Raw genomic sequence first — 19,684 nt, forward strand, 5'->3', positions numbered from 1 at the left:
TGGCAAATAAACATGGTAATAAATAAAAAAGACAAGAGGAAACTTTTGGAGGTGATGGATATGCATATACTTAGATTGTGGTGATAGTTTCACAGAGCCCTTAATTTTACTGGTGTCTTCTACTTGATATTTTTATATGTGAACCGTATCAGATTGAATGCTCGTAGGAGCCTGGATAGGTTTGTGGCAATGCCCACTTTAGCCATTTGCCTTTATTTCCAGTACTTTGGCCACCTCATGCGAAGAGTTGACTCATTGGAAAAGACTCTGATGCTCGGAGGGATAGGGGGCAGGAGGAGAAGGAGACGACAGAGGATGAGATGGCTGGATGGCATCACTGACTTGATGTACGTGAGTCTGAGTGAACTCCGGGAGTTGGTGATGGACAGGGAGGCCTGGCGTGCTGTGATTCATGGGGTCGCAAAGAGTCAGACACGACTGAGCAACTGAACTGAACTGAACTGAACTGACTGTTTTATTAAATTGAAGTATAGTTGATTTACAGTATTATGTTAATTTCTGATGTACAGCAAAGTGATTCAGTTATTTGCTGTTGTTCAGTCACTCAATCATGTCTGACTCTTTGCGATTCCATGGACTGCAGCATGCCAGGCTTCTCTATCACCGACTTCTGGAGCTTGCTCAAACTCATGTTCATCCAGTCAGTGATGCCATCCAGCCATCTCATCCTGTGTCGTCCCTTTCTCCTCCTGTCTTTAATCTTTCCCAGCATCAGGGTCTTTTCCAATAAGTCAGCTCTTCGCATTAGGTGGCCAAAGTATTGGAGCTTTAGCATCAGTCCTTCTAATGACTATTCAGGATTGATTTCCCTTAGGATCAACTGGTTTGATCTCTTTGCTGTCCAAGGGACTCTCAAAAGTCTTCTTCAGCACCAAAATTTGAAGGCATCAATTCTTTTACACAGCCTTTTTTATTGTCCAGCTCTCACATCTGTACATGATTACTGGAAAAAACCATAGTTTGATTATATGGACCTTTGTTGACAAAGTAATGTCTCTGCTTTTTCACATGCTGTCTAGGTTTGTCATAACTTTTTTCCAAGGAGCAAGTGTCTTTTAATTTCATCGCTGCAAGTCACCACCTGCGGTGATTTTGGAGCCCAAGAAAATAGTCTGTCACTGTTTCCTATGTTTCCCCATCTACTTGCCATGAAGTGATGGGATCAGATGCCATGATCTTCATTTTTTGTATGTTGAGTTTTAAGTCAGCTTTTTCACTCTCCTCTTTCATTTTCATGAAAGTGAAAGTTGCTCAGCGGTGTCCAACTCTGCAACCTTGTGAACTATACAGTCCATGGAATTCTCCAGGCCAGAATATTGGAGTGGGTAGCCCTTCCTTTCTCCAGGGGATCTTCCCAAGCCAGGGATCGAACCCAGATCTCCCCCATTGCAAGTGGATTCTCTACCAGCTGAGCCACCTGTGGGTGGTCACTTTCATCAAGAGGCTCTTTAATTCTTCTTTGCTTTTTGCCATTATGGTGGTGTCATCTGCATATCTGAGAGTATTGATATTTCTTCTAGAAATCTTGACTCCAGCTTGTGCTTCATCCAGCCAGGCATTTCACATGATTACGCAGCATATAAGTTAAATAAGCAGGGTGACAATATACAGACTTGACATACTCCTTTCCCACTTTTGAGCCAGTCTGTTGTTCCATGTCCTGTTCTAACTGTTGTTTCTTGACCTGCATACAGGTTTCTGAAAAGGCAGGTAAGGTGGTCTGGTATTCCCATCTCTTTCAGAATTTTCCACAGTTTGTTGTGATTCATTCAATTTAGTTGCTCAGTCATGTCTGACTCTTTGCAACCCCATGGACTACAGCACGCCAGGCTTCCCTGTCCATTACCAAGTCCCGGAGTTTACTCAGACTCATGTCCATTGAGTCAATGATGCCACCCAACCATCTCATCCTCTGTTGTCCCCTTCTCCTCCTGCCTTCAATCTTTCCCAGCATCATAGTCTTTTCAAATAAATCAGTTCTTTGCATCAGGTGGTGAAAGTATTGGTGTTTCAGCTTCAGCATCAGTCCTTCCAATGAATATTCAAGGTTGATTTCCTTTAGGATGGACTGGTTGGATCTCCTTGCAGTCCAGGAGACTTTCAAGAGTCTTCTCCAACACCACAGTTCAAAAGCATCAATTCTTCAGTGCTCAGCTTTCTTTGTAATCCAACTCTCATATCCATACATGGCTACTGGAAAAACCATAGCTTTGACCAGATGGACCTTTGTTAGCAAAGTAATGTCTCTGCTTTTTAATATGCTGTCTGGGTTGGTCATAACTTTTCTTCCAAGGAGCAAGCATCTTTTAATTTCATGGCTGTAGTCACCATCTGCAGTGACTTTGGAGCTCCCCAAAATAAAATCTCTCACTGTTTCCATTGTTTCCCAATCTATGTGCCATGAAGTGATGGGACCAGATGACATGATCTTAGTTTTCTGAATGTTGAGTTTTAAGCCAACTTTTTCACTCTCTTCTACTTTCATCAAGAAGTGCTGAGAGCCAGCACAGGAGATCCCACCCATGACAAAGGTCATGCGGAGAGGGCCTGAAGGCAAAGGCGGATCAGGACTGGAGGGACCCCCTGGACCTGCTTGAGCATCTACCCTAAAACCAGAGTCTGTCTGTCTTACTATTTTATGACTTTCACCAACTCCTCTGACATTAACGGGGGGCTATCCCCGACCACCTTTCTCTGAAGGACATCAACTTAAAGCTCTAGTTAATATGTCTCCTGGGCATAATAGGTGTGTTCCAATTCAAATCCCTCAGATAGCTTTCTAACTTGCCTGACAGGTTTATCCCGACTCTTACAGCTATGCATGTGATTGTTTACAGCCTCCCAACCACGAGAGGCATGGGAAGCTTAAGATATTCTAACAATGCAGAGTTTCTTGGGGAGTTAAAAATTATTAGAATAGAACTGGTAGAGGATTTCATTGTTGAGCTAATGCTTGCTGCCAAGTTTCCATATTCCTTACCCATTGTGTCCTTGTGAGTATATTAATTAACATAGTTGGAATATAGGAAAAATAAGTAGTAGCCTTAAAAAAAAAATAAGTAGTAGCCTTGATGTTAACAACTTTAGACCCTCGAGGTAATAAATTCTTTCCTTGTTACACCCCACCGCACCTTTGCCCTATAGAAATGCAACTTTATCTAGTGCTTTCCGGGAGTGGCACCAAACTTCTAGAAAGATCACCTTTGGAGAAAATAAGTTTTCTGGTTAACTAACCTTTATCAGAATAAAAATGTTAACAGGCCTCCTGGCCAGAAGATGATGTAAATCACCTAAAGTCTTTGTATATGATAAGTTTGCAGAAAGAAAGCCTGGTTTCGATAAGGGTCAAGGACTGCTGAACTTGCATGACTCCGCACCCCCCTATTATCCTCTATATACAACTGAGGGTATAAAAGCTCCTTTTATAAATAAAGTTACAGTCCTTGCTCATCAGGCTTGGTCTCCCCATGTCATTCTTTTTTTATTTTTCTTTTTCTCTCTCTGTTCTTCTTTCAGGATGACTACTTGGAACACAGGGGCTCTCTGAGTTCACTTTTTTGCCTGGGCTTCTAAGACCCGATCGGGAAGGCGTCCTGCATCCTCACCCCACTGAGAGGGTACCTGCGGCCTCCGTGAACAGAGCAAGTTCTGTATGAGGAGCTTTATTGCCTTTTTGTGTAAACCAAGGAAGATCAAACCTCTTTCTCTCCCCTTTTACTTTCCTTATTGCTGATGCCGTCCTCCTGAGGGAATCCCTGGATCCTACTGGGGCTGGACCCCTGTAAAGAAGCTCTTTAGTTCTTCTTGATTTCTGCCATGAAGGGTGGTGTGAGCCATTAGTTAAAGGCTTTAGCATAGTCAATGAAGCAGAAGTAGATGTTTTTTCTGGAATTCTCTTGCTTTATCTATGATCCAACTGATGTTGACAATTTGATCTCTGATTCTTCTGCCTATTCTAAATCCAGTGTGTACATCTGAAGTTCTCAGTTCACATACTGTTGAAGCCTAGCTTGAAGGATTTTGAGCATTACTTTGCTAGTATGTGAAATGAGTGCAATTGTGCAATAGTTTGAACATTCTTTGGCACTGCCCTTTGGGATTGGTTGTACACACATACATTTTATTTCATATTCTTTTCTAGTGAAATTTATTACAAGATATTGAATATAGTTCTGTATGCTGTATAGTAGGACCTTGTTGTTTATCTAGTTTGAAACTCATACTTTATCCTCCAAATTTATCCCTCCACCCCATCCCCCTTTGGTAACCATGTTTATTTACTATGTCTTTGAGTCTCTTTCTATTTTATAAATAAATTCACTTGTATCGCATTTTTACAATTATCATATACGTTATATCATATGTTATTTTTCTTCATCTGAATTACTTCATTAGTATGATAATCTCCAGGTCCATTCATGTTGCTGCAAATGGCATTATTTCATTACTTTTAATGGCTGAAAAGTATTCCTCTGTGTGTGTGTGTGTGTGTATGTGTGTGTGTGTATGTATACTACATCTTTATCCATTCATATGTTGATGAACATTTAGGTTGCTTCCATATCTTGGCTATTTTAAACAGTGCTGAAATAAACATTATGGTGCATGTATCTTTATGAATTAGACTTTTTTCTGGATATATGCCCATAGATGGAATTGTTGGATCATATGACAACTGTATCTGTAGTTTTTAAAGAAACATTCATAACTTCTCTATTGTCGCCTCATCAATTTACATACCACCAGCAGTGTAGGAGGGTTCCCTTTTCTCCATACCTTCTCCAGAATTTATCATTTGTAGATTTTTTGATGGTAGATGCTCTAACCTGTATGAGGTGACACTTCATTGCATGATCTTGCTGGTGAGAGTACCCTAGATTGCAGGTTATTTCCTTTCAGGACTTGAATATATTTTGTCACTCACTCTGGCCTGCAGTGTTTCTGTAGAGAAATTAGTTGAACTAAGTCTTTTTCTCATGCTGCCTTTAGAATCTTCTCTTTATCTTTCACTCTTGCCATTTTAATTATAATATGTCTTGATGTAGGTTTGTTTGGGTTCATCTTATTTGGGACCCTCTGTCCTTCCTGTACTTATATATCTGTTTCCTTCCTTAGTTTGGGGAATTTTTCAGCTATAATTTTTTCAGATACATTTTCAATCCTCTTTTTCTCTTTCTTCTCTTAGGATTCCTATTATGAGTATATTGTCTCAGTTTATATTGTGCCATAGAGCTCATATATTGCTTTCATTTGCTTTTCTGTCTGCTCTTCTTATTGGATGATTTCCATATTCTGTCTTTCAGATCACTTACTCATTCTTCTGCATTATTTAGTTTGTTATTTATTGCTTTTAACTTGACTTTTATCTTGGCAAATGAACCTTCTAATTGGCTCCTCTTTATAGTTTCTAGTTCCTTGTTACAGTGATCCACATTTGTATCAAAAGTCTTTCTTAATTCCTTCAGTATTTTAATTATCTCCTTTTTGAACTCAGAATCTGGTAGACTGGAGAGATCTGTTTCATTGTTCTTTCAGGGAATGCCACTTATTCTTTTAGTTGGGAGTGGTTCCTCTTCTTCATTTTAGTTTTATTTCTCTGACTATGAATTTGGGAGAAACAATTATCTACTGTGGTCTTGAAGGGCTGTTTTTATATGAGAGTGTCCCTGTGTAGCCTGTGTGAGCCTGATACTTTTGTTACGAGGGCTGTTTTTAGTATGGTTGTCTTCCGTATCTTTCCTCGGTGTGTGCTGGTCATTATCCCCATGATAGGGGTTCCAGTTGGTATTGTGGTGACAAGGGACTGCTCTGGAGGTTGGGTGGGGCCTCCTCTTTGCTCTGTGGTTGTAACAGCCCTGTGGGGGGCAGAGTCTGTTCCCATTGTTGGAGGAGAAGCCCCCACATCCATTTCTGAGCTGCAGTGTAATGCTGGCTGGACTGGAATACTTTTGCTGGGAGAGGAGTGCCTAAGTACCCTTTCACAGGAGCTATCCACCTTGAGGTGTTCTCTTTGGTGTCACCTGTTACCTGTTTTGTGGGCTCACAAAGTACACTGTTGTTGGCATTACTCTCTTATCTGCCTCAGCCTGACAGTGCAATCAATTACCCTGGACATCCTTCAGGAGTTGTGCTCACAAAGCCACTGGTGCGTATCCGCCAGTGCACATCTGCTGAAGTCCGGCACTGGGACCTGACGTATTCATGCATCTGGAGCTACAGAATCAGCCCAGACCCAGCCCTGTCTCTGCATGTGCGTACCTGTAAAGCCTGCAGCTGCTCACACCATACCGACTCCAGTCTCAGGAGCATCAGTGATCTGCTTGGATGTCCCCTAGGCACTGAGCTCGCAAAGACCCCTGTGGTATAAACCTGCCAAACAACACAGCTGTGCAGACACACACACCTTCAGGAGCAGACATCCCTGGGTCTCTCCACTGAAGTCCCAGTTTCAGCACCCAGCCCCTTTGTGCATCAGCAGATCTATGTCTCAGTCTGGGTAGTGCAGTGAGGTGCCTACGACCATCTATGCTGGTCTCTTTCTGTTCCGCCTGCCTCAAGCCAGTTGCTACACTCTCCTCTGAATCTCCAAAGCACTCTCTTATCCCAGCTGATCTGGCCAGTGAAGGCAGTTTCTAGGAGACATTCCTCTTTCACAGCTCCCTCCCAGGGATGCAGGTCCTTTCCCCATTTCTTTTTCTTTCTTTTGTTCTGCTTGGTTATGTGGTGATCCTTCCTGCAGCTTCAGTTGTATGAGATCTGCTAGTGTTCAGTAGGTAATCTGTGAGAACGGTTCCATTTGTAGATGTATTTTTGATGTATCTATGGGAAGAAGTGAGCTCTATGTTCTATTCATCAATTTCACCTGTCTCCCCTATACAAACTTTTATTTCATCAATTTCTTTTTTTTCTTTACTGTATTTTCCTCTTCTGACTTTGTACCCTGGGTGGCTCAGGCTCTGTATACCAATCTTACGACTTTGCAAGCTATCTTCATTCTTGGAAAAACTCAATGGAAGTTGTTCCAACTTAGTTCACAAGGACATTCTTTTGGTTCCAGACCCCAGGATATCTAGTGTCGTCTGACATGAGATGGCTGAGGCAGTCATCTTACAGCCATTCCTTGCTTCAAAGTATATATTAATGTCAGTCACTTGTTTAAGCCCGTCTAATCACTCATTTCAAGTGAAGGCAATGGCAACCCACTCCAGTACTCTTGCCTGGAAAATCCCATGGACGGAAGAGCCTGGTAGGCTGCAGTCCATGGGGTTGCTAAGAGTCGGACACAACTGAGCAACTTCACTTTCACTTTTCTCTTTCATGCATTGGAGAAGGAAATGGCAACCCTCTCCAGTGTTCTTGCCTGGAGAATCCCAGGGATGGGGAAGCCTGGTGGGCTGCCATCTATGGTGTTGCACGGAGTAGGACACAACTGAAGTGACTTAGCAGAAGCAATCACTCATTTAAATAAGATACGATGTTAGCCCCTGGCCATTTATTTACAAAATAGAGAAAAGTGGTGTAGTGAGAAAGTCTTGGATTCCTAATATTTCTGGGAGAATGCTTAAAAAGTGGGTGTCAGAAAGGATAAAGGGACCAAAAGGGCCAGGAAACTGACTCTCAGATGAAGGAAAGTGGTGGGCCTGTCTCATATTGAAGATGAGACAATAGAGCAGTACATGTGATGAGGAATCAGCTGGAGAATAAGAAAGGAGTGAGCTCAATGATCCTGGCCACTAAAAGAGAAGAGCAGACTAAACCCAGAGTAAACAGAAGAATGGAAATAAAAAAGAGCAAAAATCAATGAAAGAAAAAGCAAACAATAAAGAAAAATCAATAAATCTACAAACTGGTTATAAAAATTAATAAAATTGATACATTTCTCTCCCTTCCCCCTACCCCCACCGGCATGATAGAACAGGAAAAACTCACACAAATAACCTATATCAGAAATAAAAGAAGTGACAGGTCCTACAGAACTGAGAGAATAAGAGGAAGTTATAAACAATTTTGTAATATATTAGTACATTATTTTGAATATTATATTATTTTGGTAATTTAGGGAAAATTGGACAGCTTGTGAAAATAGAAAATCTAAATATACCTATATTTATGAAAAATTGAGTGTATAATAACAAAACAAAAAAAAGAAATGTCAGATCCAGATATTTCCTGTAGAAGTCTATCAAATATTTTAGGAATAAATAAAATACATATTCAGTTCAGTTCAGTTCAGTCACTTAGTCATGTCAGACTCTTTGCGACCGCATGAATTGCATCATGCCAGGCCTCCCTGTCCATCACCAACTCCGGAGTTCACTCAAACTCATGTCCATCGAGTCAGTGATGCCATCCAGCCATCTCATCTTCTGTTTTCCTCTTCTCCTCCTGCCCCCAATCCCTCCTAGCATCAGAGTCTTTTCCAATGAGTCAACTCTTCACGTGAGGTGGCCAAAGTACTGGAGTTTCAGCTTTAGCATCATTCCTTCCAAAGAAATCCCAGGGCTGATCTCCTTCAGAATGGACTGGTTGGATCTCCTTGAAGTCCAAGGGGCTCTCAAGAGTCTTCTCCAGCACCACAGTTCAAAAGCAATTCTTCGATGCTCAGCTTTCTTCACAGTCCAACTCTCACATCCATACATGACCACTGGAAAAACCATAACCTTGGCTAGATGGACCTTTGTTGGCAAAGTAACGTCTCTGCTTTTCAATATGCTATCTAGGTTGGTCATAACTTTCCTTCCAAGGAGCAAGTGTCTTTTAATTTCATCGCTGCAATCACCATCTGCAGTGATTTTGGAGCCCCAATAAATAAAGTCTGACACTGTTTCTACTGTTTCCTCATCTATTTCCCATGAAGTGATGGGACCAGATGCCATGATCTTTGTTTTCTGAATGTTGAGCTTTAAGCCACCTTTTTCACTCTCCTCTTTCATTTTCATCAAGAGGCTTTTGGGTGCCTCTTCATTTTCTGCCATAAGGGTGGTGTCATCTGCATATCTGAGGTTATTGATATTTCTCCTGGAAATCTTGATTCCAGCTTGTGCTTCTTCCAGCCCAGCGTTTCTCATGATGTACTCTGCATAGAAGTTAAATAAGCAGGGTGACCATATACAGCCTTGATGTACTCCTTTTCCTATTTGGAACCAGTCTGTTGTTCCATGTCCAGTTCTAACTGTTGCTTCCTGACCTGCATATAGGTTTCTTAAGAGGAGGGTCAGGTGGTCTGGTATTCCCATCTGTTTCAGAATTTTCCACAGTTTATTGTGATCCACACAGTCAAAGGCTTTGGCATAGTCTATAAAGCAGAAATAGGTGTTTTTCTGGAACTCTCTTGCTTTTTCAATGACCCAGCGGATGTTGGCAATTTGATCTCTGGTTCCTCTGCCTTTTCTAAAACCAGCTTGAACAGCTGGAATTTCATGGTTCACATATTGCTGAAGCCGGTTTTGGAGAATTTTGAGCATTACTTTACTAGCACGTGAGATGAGTGCAATTGTGTGGTAGTTTGAGCATTCTTTGGCATTGCCTTTCTTTGGGATTGGAATGAAAATGGGCCTTTTCCAGTCCTATGGCCACTGCTGAATTTTCCAAAATTGCTGGCATATTGAGTGCAGCACTTTCACAGCATCATCTTTCAGGATTTGAAATAGCTCAACTGGAATTCCATCACCTCCACTAACTTTGATTGTAGTGATGCTTTCTAAGGCCCACTTGACTTCACATTCCAGGATGTCTGGCTCTAGGTGAGTGATCACACCATTGTGATTATCTTGGTCGTGAAGATCTTTTTTGTACAGTTCTTCTGTGTATTCCTGCCACCTCTTCTTAATATCTTCTGCTTGTTAGGTTCATACCATTTCTGTCATTTATCGAGCCCATCTTTGCATGAAATGTTCCCTTGGTATCTCTAATTTTCTTGAAGAGATCTCTAGTCTTTCCCATTCTGTTGTTTTCCTCTATTTCTTTGCATTGATTGCTGAGGAAGGCTTTCTTATCTCTTCTTGCTATTCTTTGGAGATCTGCATTCAGATGCTTATATATTTCCTTTTCTCCTTTGCTTTTTGCTTCCTTTCTTTTCACAGCTATTTGTAACAATCCTAATATTTGTCAAAATTTTATAGCCAAGGCTTTACTTCCTATGTGACAGCAATTCCCTCATGCATATATCATTAATAATATACTGTAACTACAAAAAAGGAGAAATGATATTTTTGACAATGAATGACCATGATATTCTTTAGACTCCAGGGAAAACCGATTAAAATAAAATCTTTTTTGAAATTGCAAAACCATTCCTTTTTACACGTGTAATTAGGAAAAAGTTAAGTTCTTAAAATACTTCTTTGGAGCTCCAATTCTGCCTGGGAAACAAAAACAGGCCTAAGAAAAAACCTAAAGTTAACTCTTATCATGTCCTTGGGATACACAGCCCACTCTATCTAGGACTCCAGCCATAAACGAATTGGTGAAACTAAAAAATAAAAAATTAAAAATAAAACAAAAAGATATTTTAAATTTCAAGAGGAAAACTATGCCTATCTATCTAAAATTATTTAGGTCTCAATATATGTCTTTGTTTTTGAATAATATGAAGTTAATGAGCCCTATTTAAATTCACTTGTTTGCTAATCTAATTAAGACATGTCTTAAGTCATCAACATTATATAATACTTTTATTATGCCTACATTTAAGGTAAACTAAATTTGTCAACAAAAGGGTAACTTTATATATATACATATAAATAAGATGAAAAGTTTTAAATAACTCTATTAAAAATAATTATATTTTTAATAGAATAGTCTATTATTATAATCTAAAATAATCTCTTAGCATTGGAGTAACTTAAGTTTCTGGAGTTATACTAAACTAAATAATAAAAGTTTATTAAATAGCTAGGTTATTTCCAAATGAAGTAAGATTTTAAAACATTAATCACTGAACGTTAACTTCCTCTTACAAAAATTTTTTCTTACAGATGAACTAAAAAGATTTTAAACTATTAAGAAATATATATATATAAATATAAACATATGTTTATATAAAAATAAATACATATTATAATATATAATATGATATAATAAATATATTCACCAATCTATAAAATACTAACATATAAGACACTTCATAGTTGCTAAAGAAAAATAGGATATATGCTTTTGATAAAAAGTTATAAGAAATGGCAAATAAAATGATGAATATAAAAATATAAAAAGTTTATGACAAATGAAAGAAAATCTTATGACAAATGGATATAACTCATTGCCCTGAACTTTCTTCCTCTTCCTTCTTACATGTCTCAATTCATACAAATTCTTCTTTCATATGGACCACACCTCTCCAAGGTGAAACTACACAATATGTTATAACCCACCTATTAGCTCACTTTACAATAATGAGAATACCTAATTCTATAAAAACAAACAATGGCCCTACATATATTTCTAAGCAAATTTAAACAATTTTTCCATTCTTTCTCTATTAAACAGATTACAGACATGCCTTATAATCCATAAACACAAGAGATAATTAGGCAAACACATTATACACTGTAACTGCAAACAAACAAACAAAATTAAATAAGAGGGTATACACAGGAACACTTTTATCTTTCTTATCCAGAACAGACTTTACTAGATTCTAATACAATATAGTCTTTAAACCTATAAATGTTATTAATATAGTTTTATTGCTATTTCCAATTTGTAAGATTCTTAAAACAAAATAACATCAACTTGAATGCCTGTTTCACAATTCAAAACAAAAACAACATAAAAAAGACACCACTTGCCAAAAAGATTGTTTGTTCCTAAGAATATCAAAAGTGCAAAATATTCACCTTCTTTTAAGGTCTGTCTTGAAAATATAATCATCTTCCTTGACACATTGAACAGAGAGATTCGACAACTGCCAGGCTTCATTTCTTTTCCAAAGACAAGGTCAAATATATTTGGGTATGAGCAACATTTCATTTATCAAGTTGTTCTGCATCAGCTTTTCAATAATTTCACTTAAGAAAAAATATTTGAATGTTTGCTCCTAATCCTTTGCCCCAAATAACACAAACCACTTAAAACACAGTCAGATCCCACTTCTTTTTATATTAGAAAAAACATATATGCTGAATGAGAAAGAAATCAACCCATTATTTCAAAACCACAGCCAAATTTTCATGGTTAGTTAATGATGACAACAAGACTATAGTACCTCATGGAATTTAAGACAAACTTACTGACACATCACTTGGTTGGAACTGATAAACTCGACATTAGACAGATTATGCCACCAATACCTGGGCCTAAATGAAAAAATATTTTTTAAATGGGTGCATATATCTACAAAAGCTTGTTTTAAGCCACTAACTGTCCCATCTGTTAAACATGAGGCATAAACTGTATCAACCAGAAAAACCTACCTCTAACAACATCAATGTTGTCAATTCCAAAATACCCAAAGACTAAGGAGTTAAAACCAAAATTGGGTCTATTTGATTTACATATATTAAAAAGAAGAACAATAGCATTGGCTGAACAAGATGATGACTCATACCTTTGACACAGAAATGAACAAATTCATGGAAACAACATCCAAGAAGAAAGGTTTAAGTCGTCAAGAGTCAAGGTCAATTTAAAATAAAAGCTTCTCAATGTCCTCTTGGTGGACATTATCTACCAATCCCCAAACAGATCTCTAGGTGATTATTTTTGGACCGAAATATTTCCTAGGAATGTTTTCATCATTATCGCTTTCCTTTCTATAACTGTTGTTAATATATTTGTTTTAAATTTTTTAAAGTTACTGCAAGAAGATATTTTGACAAAAATAGCACTGGGACGACCCAGAGGGATGGTATGGGGAGGGAGGAGGGTTCAGGATGGGGAACACATGTATACCTGTGGCGGATTCATTTTGATATTTGGCAAAACTAATACAATTATGTAAAGTTTAAAAATAAAATAAAATAAAATAAAAAAAAAGAAAAACACTTTGAAACATTAAAGAACACTTCCCTTCCTTTGCCCATTTGATGTCAAGATGGGTTAACTAATCTATGGAAATCTAAGAAACTAATCTTACAGGGAAAGGGATATGCTTCTATTTCTCCAGATGGATCCAACAAACTCATATGACTTCCTCTTTAGAAGATTCAACCTAAAGGGGCCCCCAACATTCAGACTAGAGACAATACAACAAAAACCTCAGGAAGAAGAAATTCCAATACAAGACATGGTGACTTTAAAAATTTCCAAAAAACGCTGCACTTGACATCACCGACCTTATGACCTCCCTACTTGGGGACAGATAAATACCCTTACTAATCAAGCTGAAAATCTGACTTCTCAACAGGGAATGCCTCGGAATCCTGAAAGTATCTTTCTTCGCTATGCTTGCTTTGCCTGCTTTTGCTTCCCCTGTTCAGGCTGACTTGATTGATCACACTTAATTGGTTTATATACGTAACCCCCCCCCCTTTTATTGTAGGTTATAAAATGGATAGATATAAGACCAATCATATCCACTAATGACTCAACACATATGCCCCCTCCTTGGAACTTGGAGGGGCCCTATCATCCTGAAGAAGGAGAAAAGCTAATTAATATCTCTCTAGGTTAGGAAGTCCTTTCTTTGTATATGGGCCCAACAGAATTATACATAAATGTTAGCCGACAAACTGGGGTTTTCACCCTGCCTCTAAAAGAGGACTTTCGGACACTGCTTGGATTATTTACTACCCTTTCTTTGTCCATGAGCCATGTTTATACTACTAAACCTTTAGGGAAAGAATTAGGGAAAGAAAAAAGAACACTATGCAAAGGATTTACTAATAAGAACTTTAAATATATTCCTGTTCATTGGGACAAATGTCAGGCCAAATCAGGAAAATTAATGTTTATGGCTAATTGTACAATTGTTGACTGGGGACCCCATGGTATATGGTTATCTAACTGCTCAGATGATATTACAACACTAGATATGATTATATTACTCAAATAACATAGAAGGTTACTAATACTACAATGGAGCATTACCATGACAGGACTTCTTGGATGGCTTGATGGTGGAGTGGCCCCACCTCATCCTTGAATTGTTCTTGATAAACAGATGGGACCTGAACAATGGGACATCTGGAAACGCTGCAAGCATCGAGGAACTTGGGACTTGGACTGGACATTTCACAAGGACTAATTGTAGCCATAGCAATTGTTTATTTCACTATAATCAATCATATTTTATACAAGCCTGTGTTCCACTTCCTTTTGTTGTAGCTATAGGAAACTTACAATTCAATAAGGCTTTATGTTCTATAACTTGCATAAATTGTAAATTATATACTTGTCTTAACTCCTCTATTTCCTTGTAAAATGACTACTTTTGATTCTTTGATTTCAACATAATCTATGGTTACTAATAAATCTCCAGCGGCCCTAGGAAGAAGGTCCCATGGCTGGACTTGCTTCCCAGTTACTTACTAAATTGCTCCGATGATCTAAACAATTCATTGGCTAGCTAATTTTTGTCATTTTGAGATTAAAAGCTATTTGCACCACTGCTGCTGTCACTGGTGTTGCTTTACAAACCTGAATTCAAACACATAATTTTATTCAAAATTGGACTAAAGATCCCCATACTATGTGGGCCACTCAGTCTCAGATAGATGAGGATATTCAAGAAGAAATACAGGAACTAAAAACAGCCATCAAATGGGTTGGGGAGCAATTAACAGATGTACAAAAACAGGTAATGTTAAAATGTGATTGGAATTCTACTCAATTTTGTGTTACTCCTGTTCATTTCAATAATAATGCCTACAACTAGGAACAAACCAAATTTCATTTACAAAACATACATGATAATGTCTCTCTGAATGTACAATTATTACAAAAAGAAATATTTGAAACCTTTTCTAATAATCTGCCCTCTTCCACTAATATGAAAACTTAAGCTGAACAACTAGCTAATCAATTATCTGGGCTAGAACCACACGGATGATTTCAAAGCATTACTCACAACATCGGGTCTGGAACTATAATTTTAATGATTGTCTTGATAATTATATTTGTCATCTACCATTGCCTTCATGCAAAGATTGTTAAAACTAAACAAACTCTAATGAACAGAACTCTTTTTACAAATATTGTAAGTAAATAAGGGAGAATTGTCAGGGAATGTTTAACAGGAGGATTCCTACGTGCTGTTTCTTAAGAGTCCTTTGTTTCTTTTTAAGCGGAACAGCACACTGCTCCCAGGAACTGGGGTCATTGTGTGAGACAGGCTTGAATCTCCTTTAGTAAACATTCTCTTTACAACAAAACTGCTTAGTCTCAATCCCCTTTCTTGAGATATGGATTGTCTCCTGACCTTGTGACCATCATCATCCCTGTTCCCTTGGTAACGGTTACTGTACATTTGGTTTTCTGATCTTTATCACTGACAAAAGAAACTTCTTGTACTACAGCCTATATATACTCACAGAAAAAATCATTAAAACACCTTTGCTCCATCAGAGCTTGGGTCCCCGTGTCTGTCTTTCTTTCTTTCTCTCTCTCTCTCTTCGGCTGATTCTTTGGAGCGCAGAGACCCATCTTGCTCACTCTCCTGCCTGGGCTTATAAGACTCTCCTGAGAAGGTGCCCTGTGCCTTCACCCTCCTCGAGAGGGCGCCCGGTGCCTTCGTGAGAGACGCAAGTCCTGTGTCAAGGACTTTATTGGTTTTCTGCATAAACCAGGGAGTATCAGCCTCTTTCTCTCTTTCACTTTCTTATCGTCGCCTCTAGACCTCCAGGTCCAGATCTATTAAAGAACCCCAACAGCCAGTAATCACTTCCTTATATGTGCTCCACAGTCTGGACTGCTCAGAGATGTTCACAGGGTTATCCAGAGAAGAGAAGAGGGAGGAAGGAGACAGAGGTGGCCAGGAGGATAAAGGGGGGAATAAAAAGGAGAGAGACAGATCCAGCCAGTAATCAGTTTTCTAAGGGTTCTCCACTGTCCGGAACACACAAAGAGATTCACAAAGTTGGGTAGAGAAGAGAAGGGGGAGGGAGGAGATAGAGGCGACCTGGTGGAGAAAAAGGAGAGTCCAAAGGGGGAGAGAGCAGTCAAGCCAGTAATCTCACTCCCAAGTAAAAATGGGTACTGAAGATTGTCTTCTTAAAAGTACAAAATTGATAACAAATACCAAAAAGCAAAGATTAAAAATCTAGAGTAGAGGTTGGATTTTCAAAAATGCAATATTAAAGAAAAAAAAAAAACACAAAGTCACAAAAATTACTATATATATATATATATATATATATATAAAGTTTTCTTTAAAAAATAGGGTCTCTTTTTTTTTTTGCAAAGTAATAGTAGGTTATAAAAATGAAAATTAAAGGAGTAATAGAGGACTTAAAAATTAAAAAAATGAAAAAAATGATAGTAAAAATAGTAAAAACATATCTAGGACTTTCTCTGGTGTTGTTGTGGGGTCAGTTCATTTTTGGATAGTTCCTTGATCTGGCTTATATTTCTCAAGATCTATAGGCCCCTTCCTATGTAGTCGGTACTAACTACAGGGTTTTAATCTATTGCACCTGTCATTTCCAAGGAGGTTCCCTCTGTTTTGGCTTCTTCAGTTTGCTGGTCTCTTCAGTGTGTAATTTCTGCCCTGACAGAAGGGGGCAGTGGTGGACACTTTTTTAGGCTCACTTGTTCAGTCGTGCTGTGGGGAGGGAGGGATGTTGCAAACAAATAACACTGGCGTATGCTCGCAGTGTCTTGGGCACACAGGGTTTGCCCCCACTCACAGCGTGTGTGCTTTCCCTGTCAACACTGCTTAGGCTCTAGGTTGCTCTGCTGGGAACTGTCTGAGGCCAGCCCTGGATTGTATGCACTTCTCAGGTCTAAGCCGTTCAGGTTCAGGCACTCGGGTAGTCCTCAGAGGCGCAGACTCAGTTGGGCCTGTGTTTTGGTGCCCTTCCCAGGTCCGAGCAGCTCAGGTGACCAGGTGTTTGGCTAGTGTGGTCACTGCAACTTATCTCCTCCCCCATCCCTGCCACTCGGTTTTCTGGGTGTACAACCGGCACACCTTCTCAGGCGGATGTTGACCTTCCAGAATCCCAAGAAGTCTTAGTTAGCAACAAAGCCTGCTTGCAGTTTGGTAGATAATGCCTCTCTGGGGCCGCAATTGCCCACTTCCGGCTCTGGCTGCCTGTCACTGGAGAGGGATAGTCTGCAGCTGGCTACCTCTGCTCAGTCCTTTGTTCTGTGAGCGGGCCTGGTGGTGTCTTAGGTTAGGGCTTTTCATGTGGTAGCTATCCCATAGTCTGGTTTGCTAGCCCAAGTTAGTTCCTTCAGATTGTCCTTGGGGCATTCAGGCCCGGTCCTTACTCCAAGCAATGCAGCCCACGACTCTCTGCCCAGCCCCCGTTTGCTAGTAGCGGATGCAGATGTCTGGGTTGCTTCTCTGCGGGAGTAGTTACCACTGGGCACGTAATCTATGGGTTTTAATTATTTATTTATTTTTCCTCCCTGTTATGTTGCCCTCTATGGTTCCAAGGCTCACCACAGACTCGGCAGTGAGAGTGTTTCCTGGTGTTTGGAAACCTCTTTTTTAAGACTCCCTTTCCGGGACAGACCTCCGTCCCTACCTCTTTTGTCTCTCTTTTTGTCTTTTATATTTTTTCCTACCTCCTTTCAAAGACAATGGGCTGCTTTTCTGGGTGCCTGATGTCCTCTGCCGGCATTCAGAAGTTGTTTTGTGGAATTTACTCAGCGTTCAATGTTCTTTTGTTAAATTTGTGGGCGAGAAAGTGATTTCCCCGACCTATTCCTCAGCCATCTTAGGACCGCCTCTGCCCTTGATTCTTATTTGTTGTTGTCCCTTTGACCCACTGCTGACTGGCCTGCCTCTGTCTTTCTGCCCCTTTGAATTCTGTGTGTTTCTCCCATCAGATTTAGTGCTCACTGAGGGAGGTATCCACGTATTCCCATCAGAGTAGGAACACCTGACTATGGATGAAGGTTATTTCTCCTTGTCAGACCTCTAGTCATATCTTTCTCACTTTATCAAGGTCTCCTGGAAGGCAGGAACCATGTCAGAAGAGCAGAGTAGGATTCCCCGGGAGGCCGTCTTCTGCTTGGTAACCATGTTTCTCATTGCACAGAGGCTCCCAGGGCATTGTAACCACACCCACATCACAAGTGGGAAACACCTGATGGTTCTTCTTCTATCCCATCTCTACTGTGCTTCCTTATCAAAGGAAGGATACCTTTGAATGTGGGTTTCTGTCTCTCCATCATGCTGGGAGCCACTGATCTCTTAAACATTGCCCAAAGGCTAAGGGAAGAATAGGATGGGGTCTCCAGGTGGGGTTGAAGACTTTATGACTGGACAATGCCCCGCTTCAGCAGTCGGAGGGCCCCATCCCGGATCTGCTTGGTCTTCATGCCGTAGATGAGGGGATTGAGCATAGGCGGCATGACAAGGTAGAGGTCAGCCAAGAGAATGTGGATGTGCCGGGGCACATGCTGACCAAAGCGCTGAGTGTAGAACGAGAAGAGTCCCGGTATATAGAACAGAAGGATGACGCCCAGGTGGGAGCCACAAGTGCCAAAGGTCTTAGCCCTTGCCTCCTTGGAGGAGAGGCCTAGCACTGCCCGGAGGATGAGTGCATAGGATATAACAATGCAGATGGAGTCAGTACCCACCACCAATGTGGCAGCCGTGATGCCATAGATGTTGTTTGGCTGTGTGCCCCCACATGCCAGCTTCACCACAGCCATGTGCTCACAGTAGGAGTGGGCCACCACTCGGCCACAGTAGCTCAGTCTTGCCAGTAAGCAGGTGAGTGGGGTCATGAGTCCCAAGCCACGAAACACAGCAGCAGCCCCCAACTTGCCCACAGCCTCTGGGGGCAGCAATGACCCATAATGCAGGGGCCAGCAGATGGCCAAGTAGCGGTCAAAGGCCATTGCTAGCAGGATGCCAGATTCTACAGCTGAGAAGCCATGGATGAAGAACATCTGGGTGGCACAGCCCCCAAAGGTGATCTCAGCAGTGTTTGCCCAAAAGAGTGCAAGGAGCTTGGGCACAGTGGAGGTGCAGAGCACCAGATCGATGATGGACAGCATGCATAGGAACAGGTACATGGGCTGGTGCAGCTCAGGCTCCGAGTACACCACCAGCAGCACTGCCATGTTGCCGAGTACTGCCAGGGTGTACATGGAGCAGAATGGAAATGCAATCCAAAAGTGAGAAGCCTCCAGGCCAGGAATTCCCATGAGCAGGAAGGAGGTTGGATTCTGCTGGCTGTGGTTTGTGAATTTCATGGCTACGTCAAAGTAGGGTAGGTAGAGAAATTATTGTCTTGATCTGAACTCTAGGAAGTGCTGAGAGATGAAGCATTTGGGATGCATCCTTATGCTGTGGCTGAAACAGAAATGGCAGCAGGAAATATTTGAGTTAGATATCATGAAAAATATTCAGTATGAGATTATAGAGTGCTGGGAAATGATGCAAGGCAAGAGGTGAAGTTATCATGATCATTCAAAGGAGCCCTTTCCTCTTATTGTCAGATTTGATAATGTCTATCTTAGAGGGTGAAGGGTGAGTGGAATGGGTGCAGAACCCTCTTCATGGTGAAGATGAGCAGCTACAAACCCTTACAGTTTTCTTTCTTTTCCT

At 40.3% G+C, this 19,684-nt stretch overlaps 1 protein-coding gene across 1 annotated transcript; it reads right to left on the minus strand.

Moving 5' to 3' along the window:
• Positions 1 to 18,381: 18,381 nt before the first annotated feature.
• LOC113905176 (putative olfactory receptor 52P1) lies at positions 18,382 to 19,329 on the minus strand. Its single transcript, XM_027562152.1, has one exon. The coding sequence runs from the start codon at positions 19,327 to 19,329 to the stop codon at positions 18,382 to 18,384; it is 948 nt and encodes a 315-aa protein (XP_027417953.1).
• Between the last annotated feature and the right edge of the window lie 355 nt (positions 19,330 to 19,684).

The sequence above is a fragment of the Bos indicus x Bos taurus genome, chromosome 15 (genome assembly GCF_003369695.1).
Source record: "Bos indicus x Bos taurus breed Angus x Brahman F1 hybrid chromosome 15, Bos_hybrid_MaternalHap_v2.0, whole genome shotgun sequence".
Lineage (NCBI taxonomy): Eukaryota > Metazoa > Chordata > Mammalia > Artiodactyla > Bovidae > Bos > Bos indicus x Bos taurus.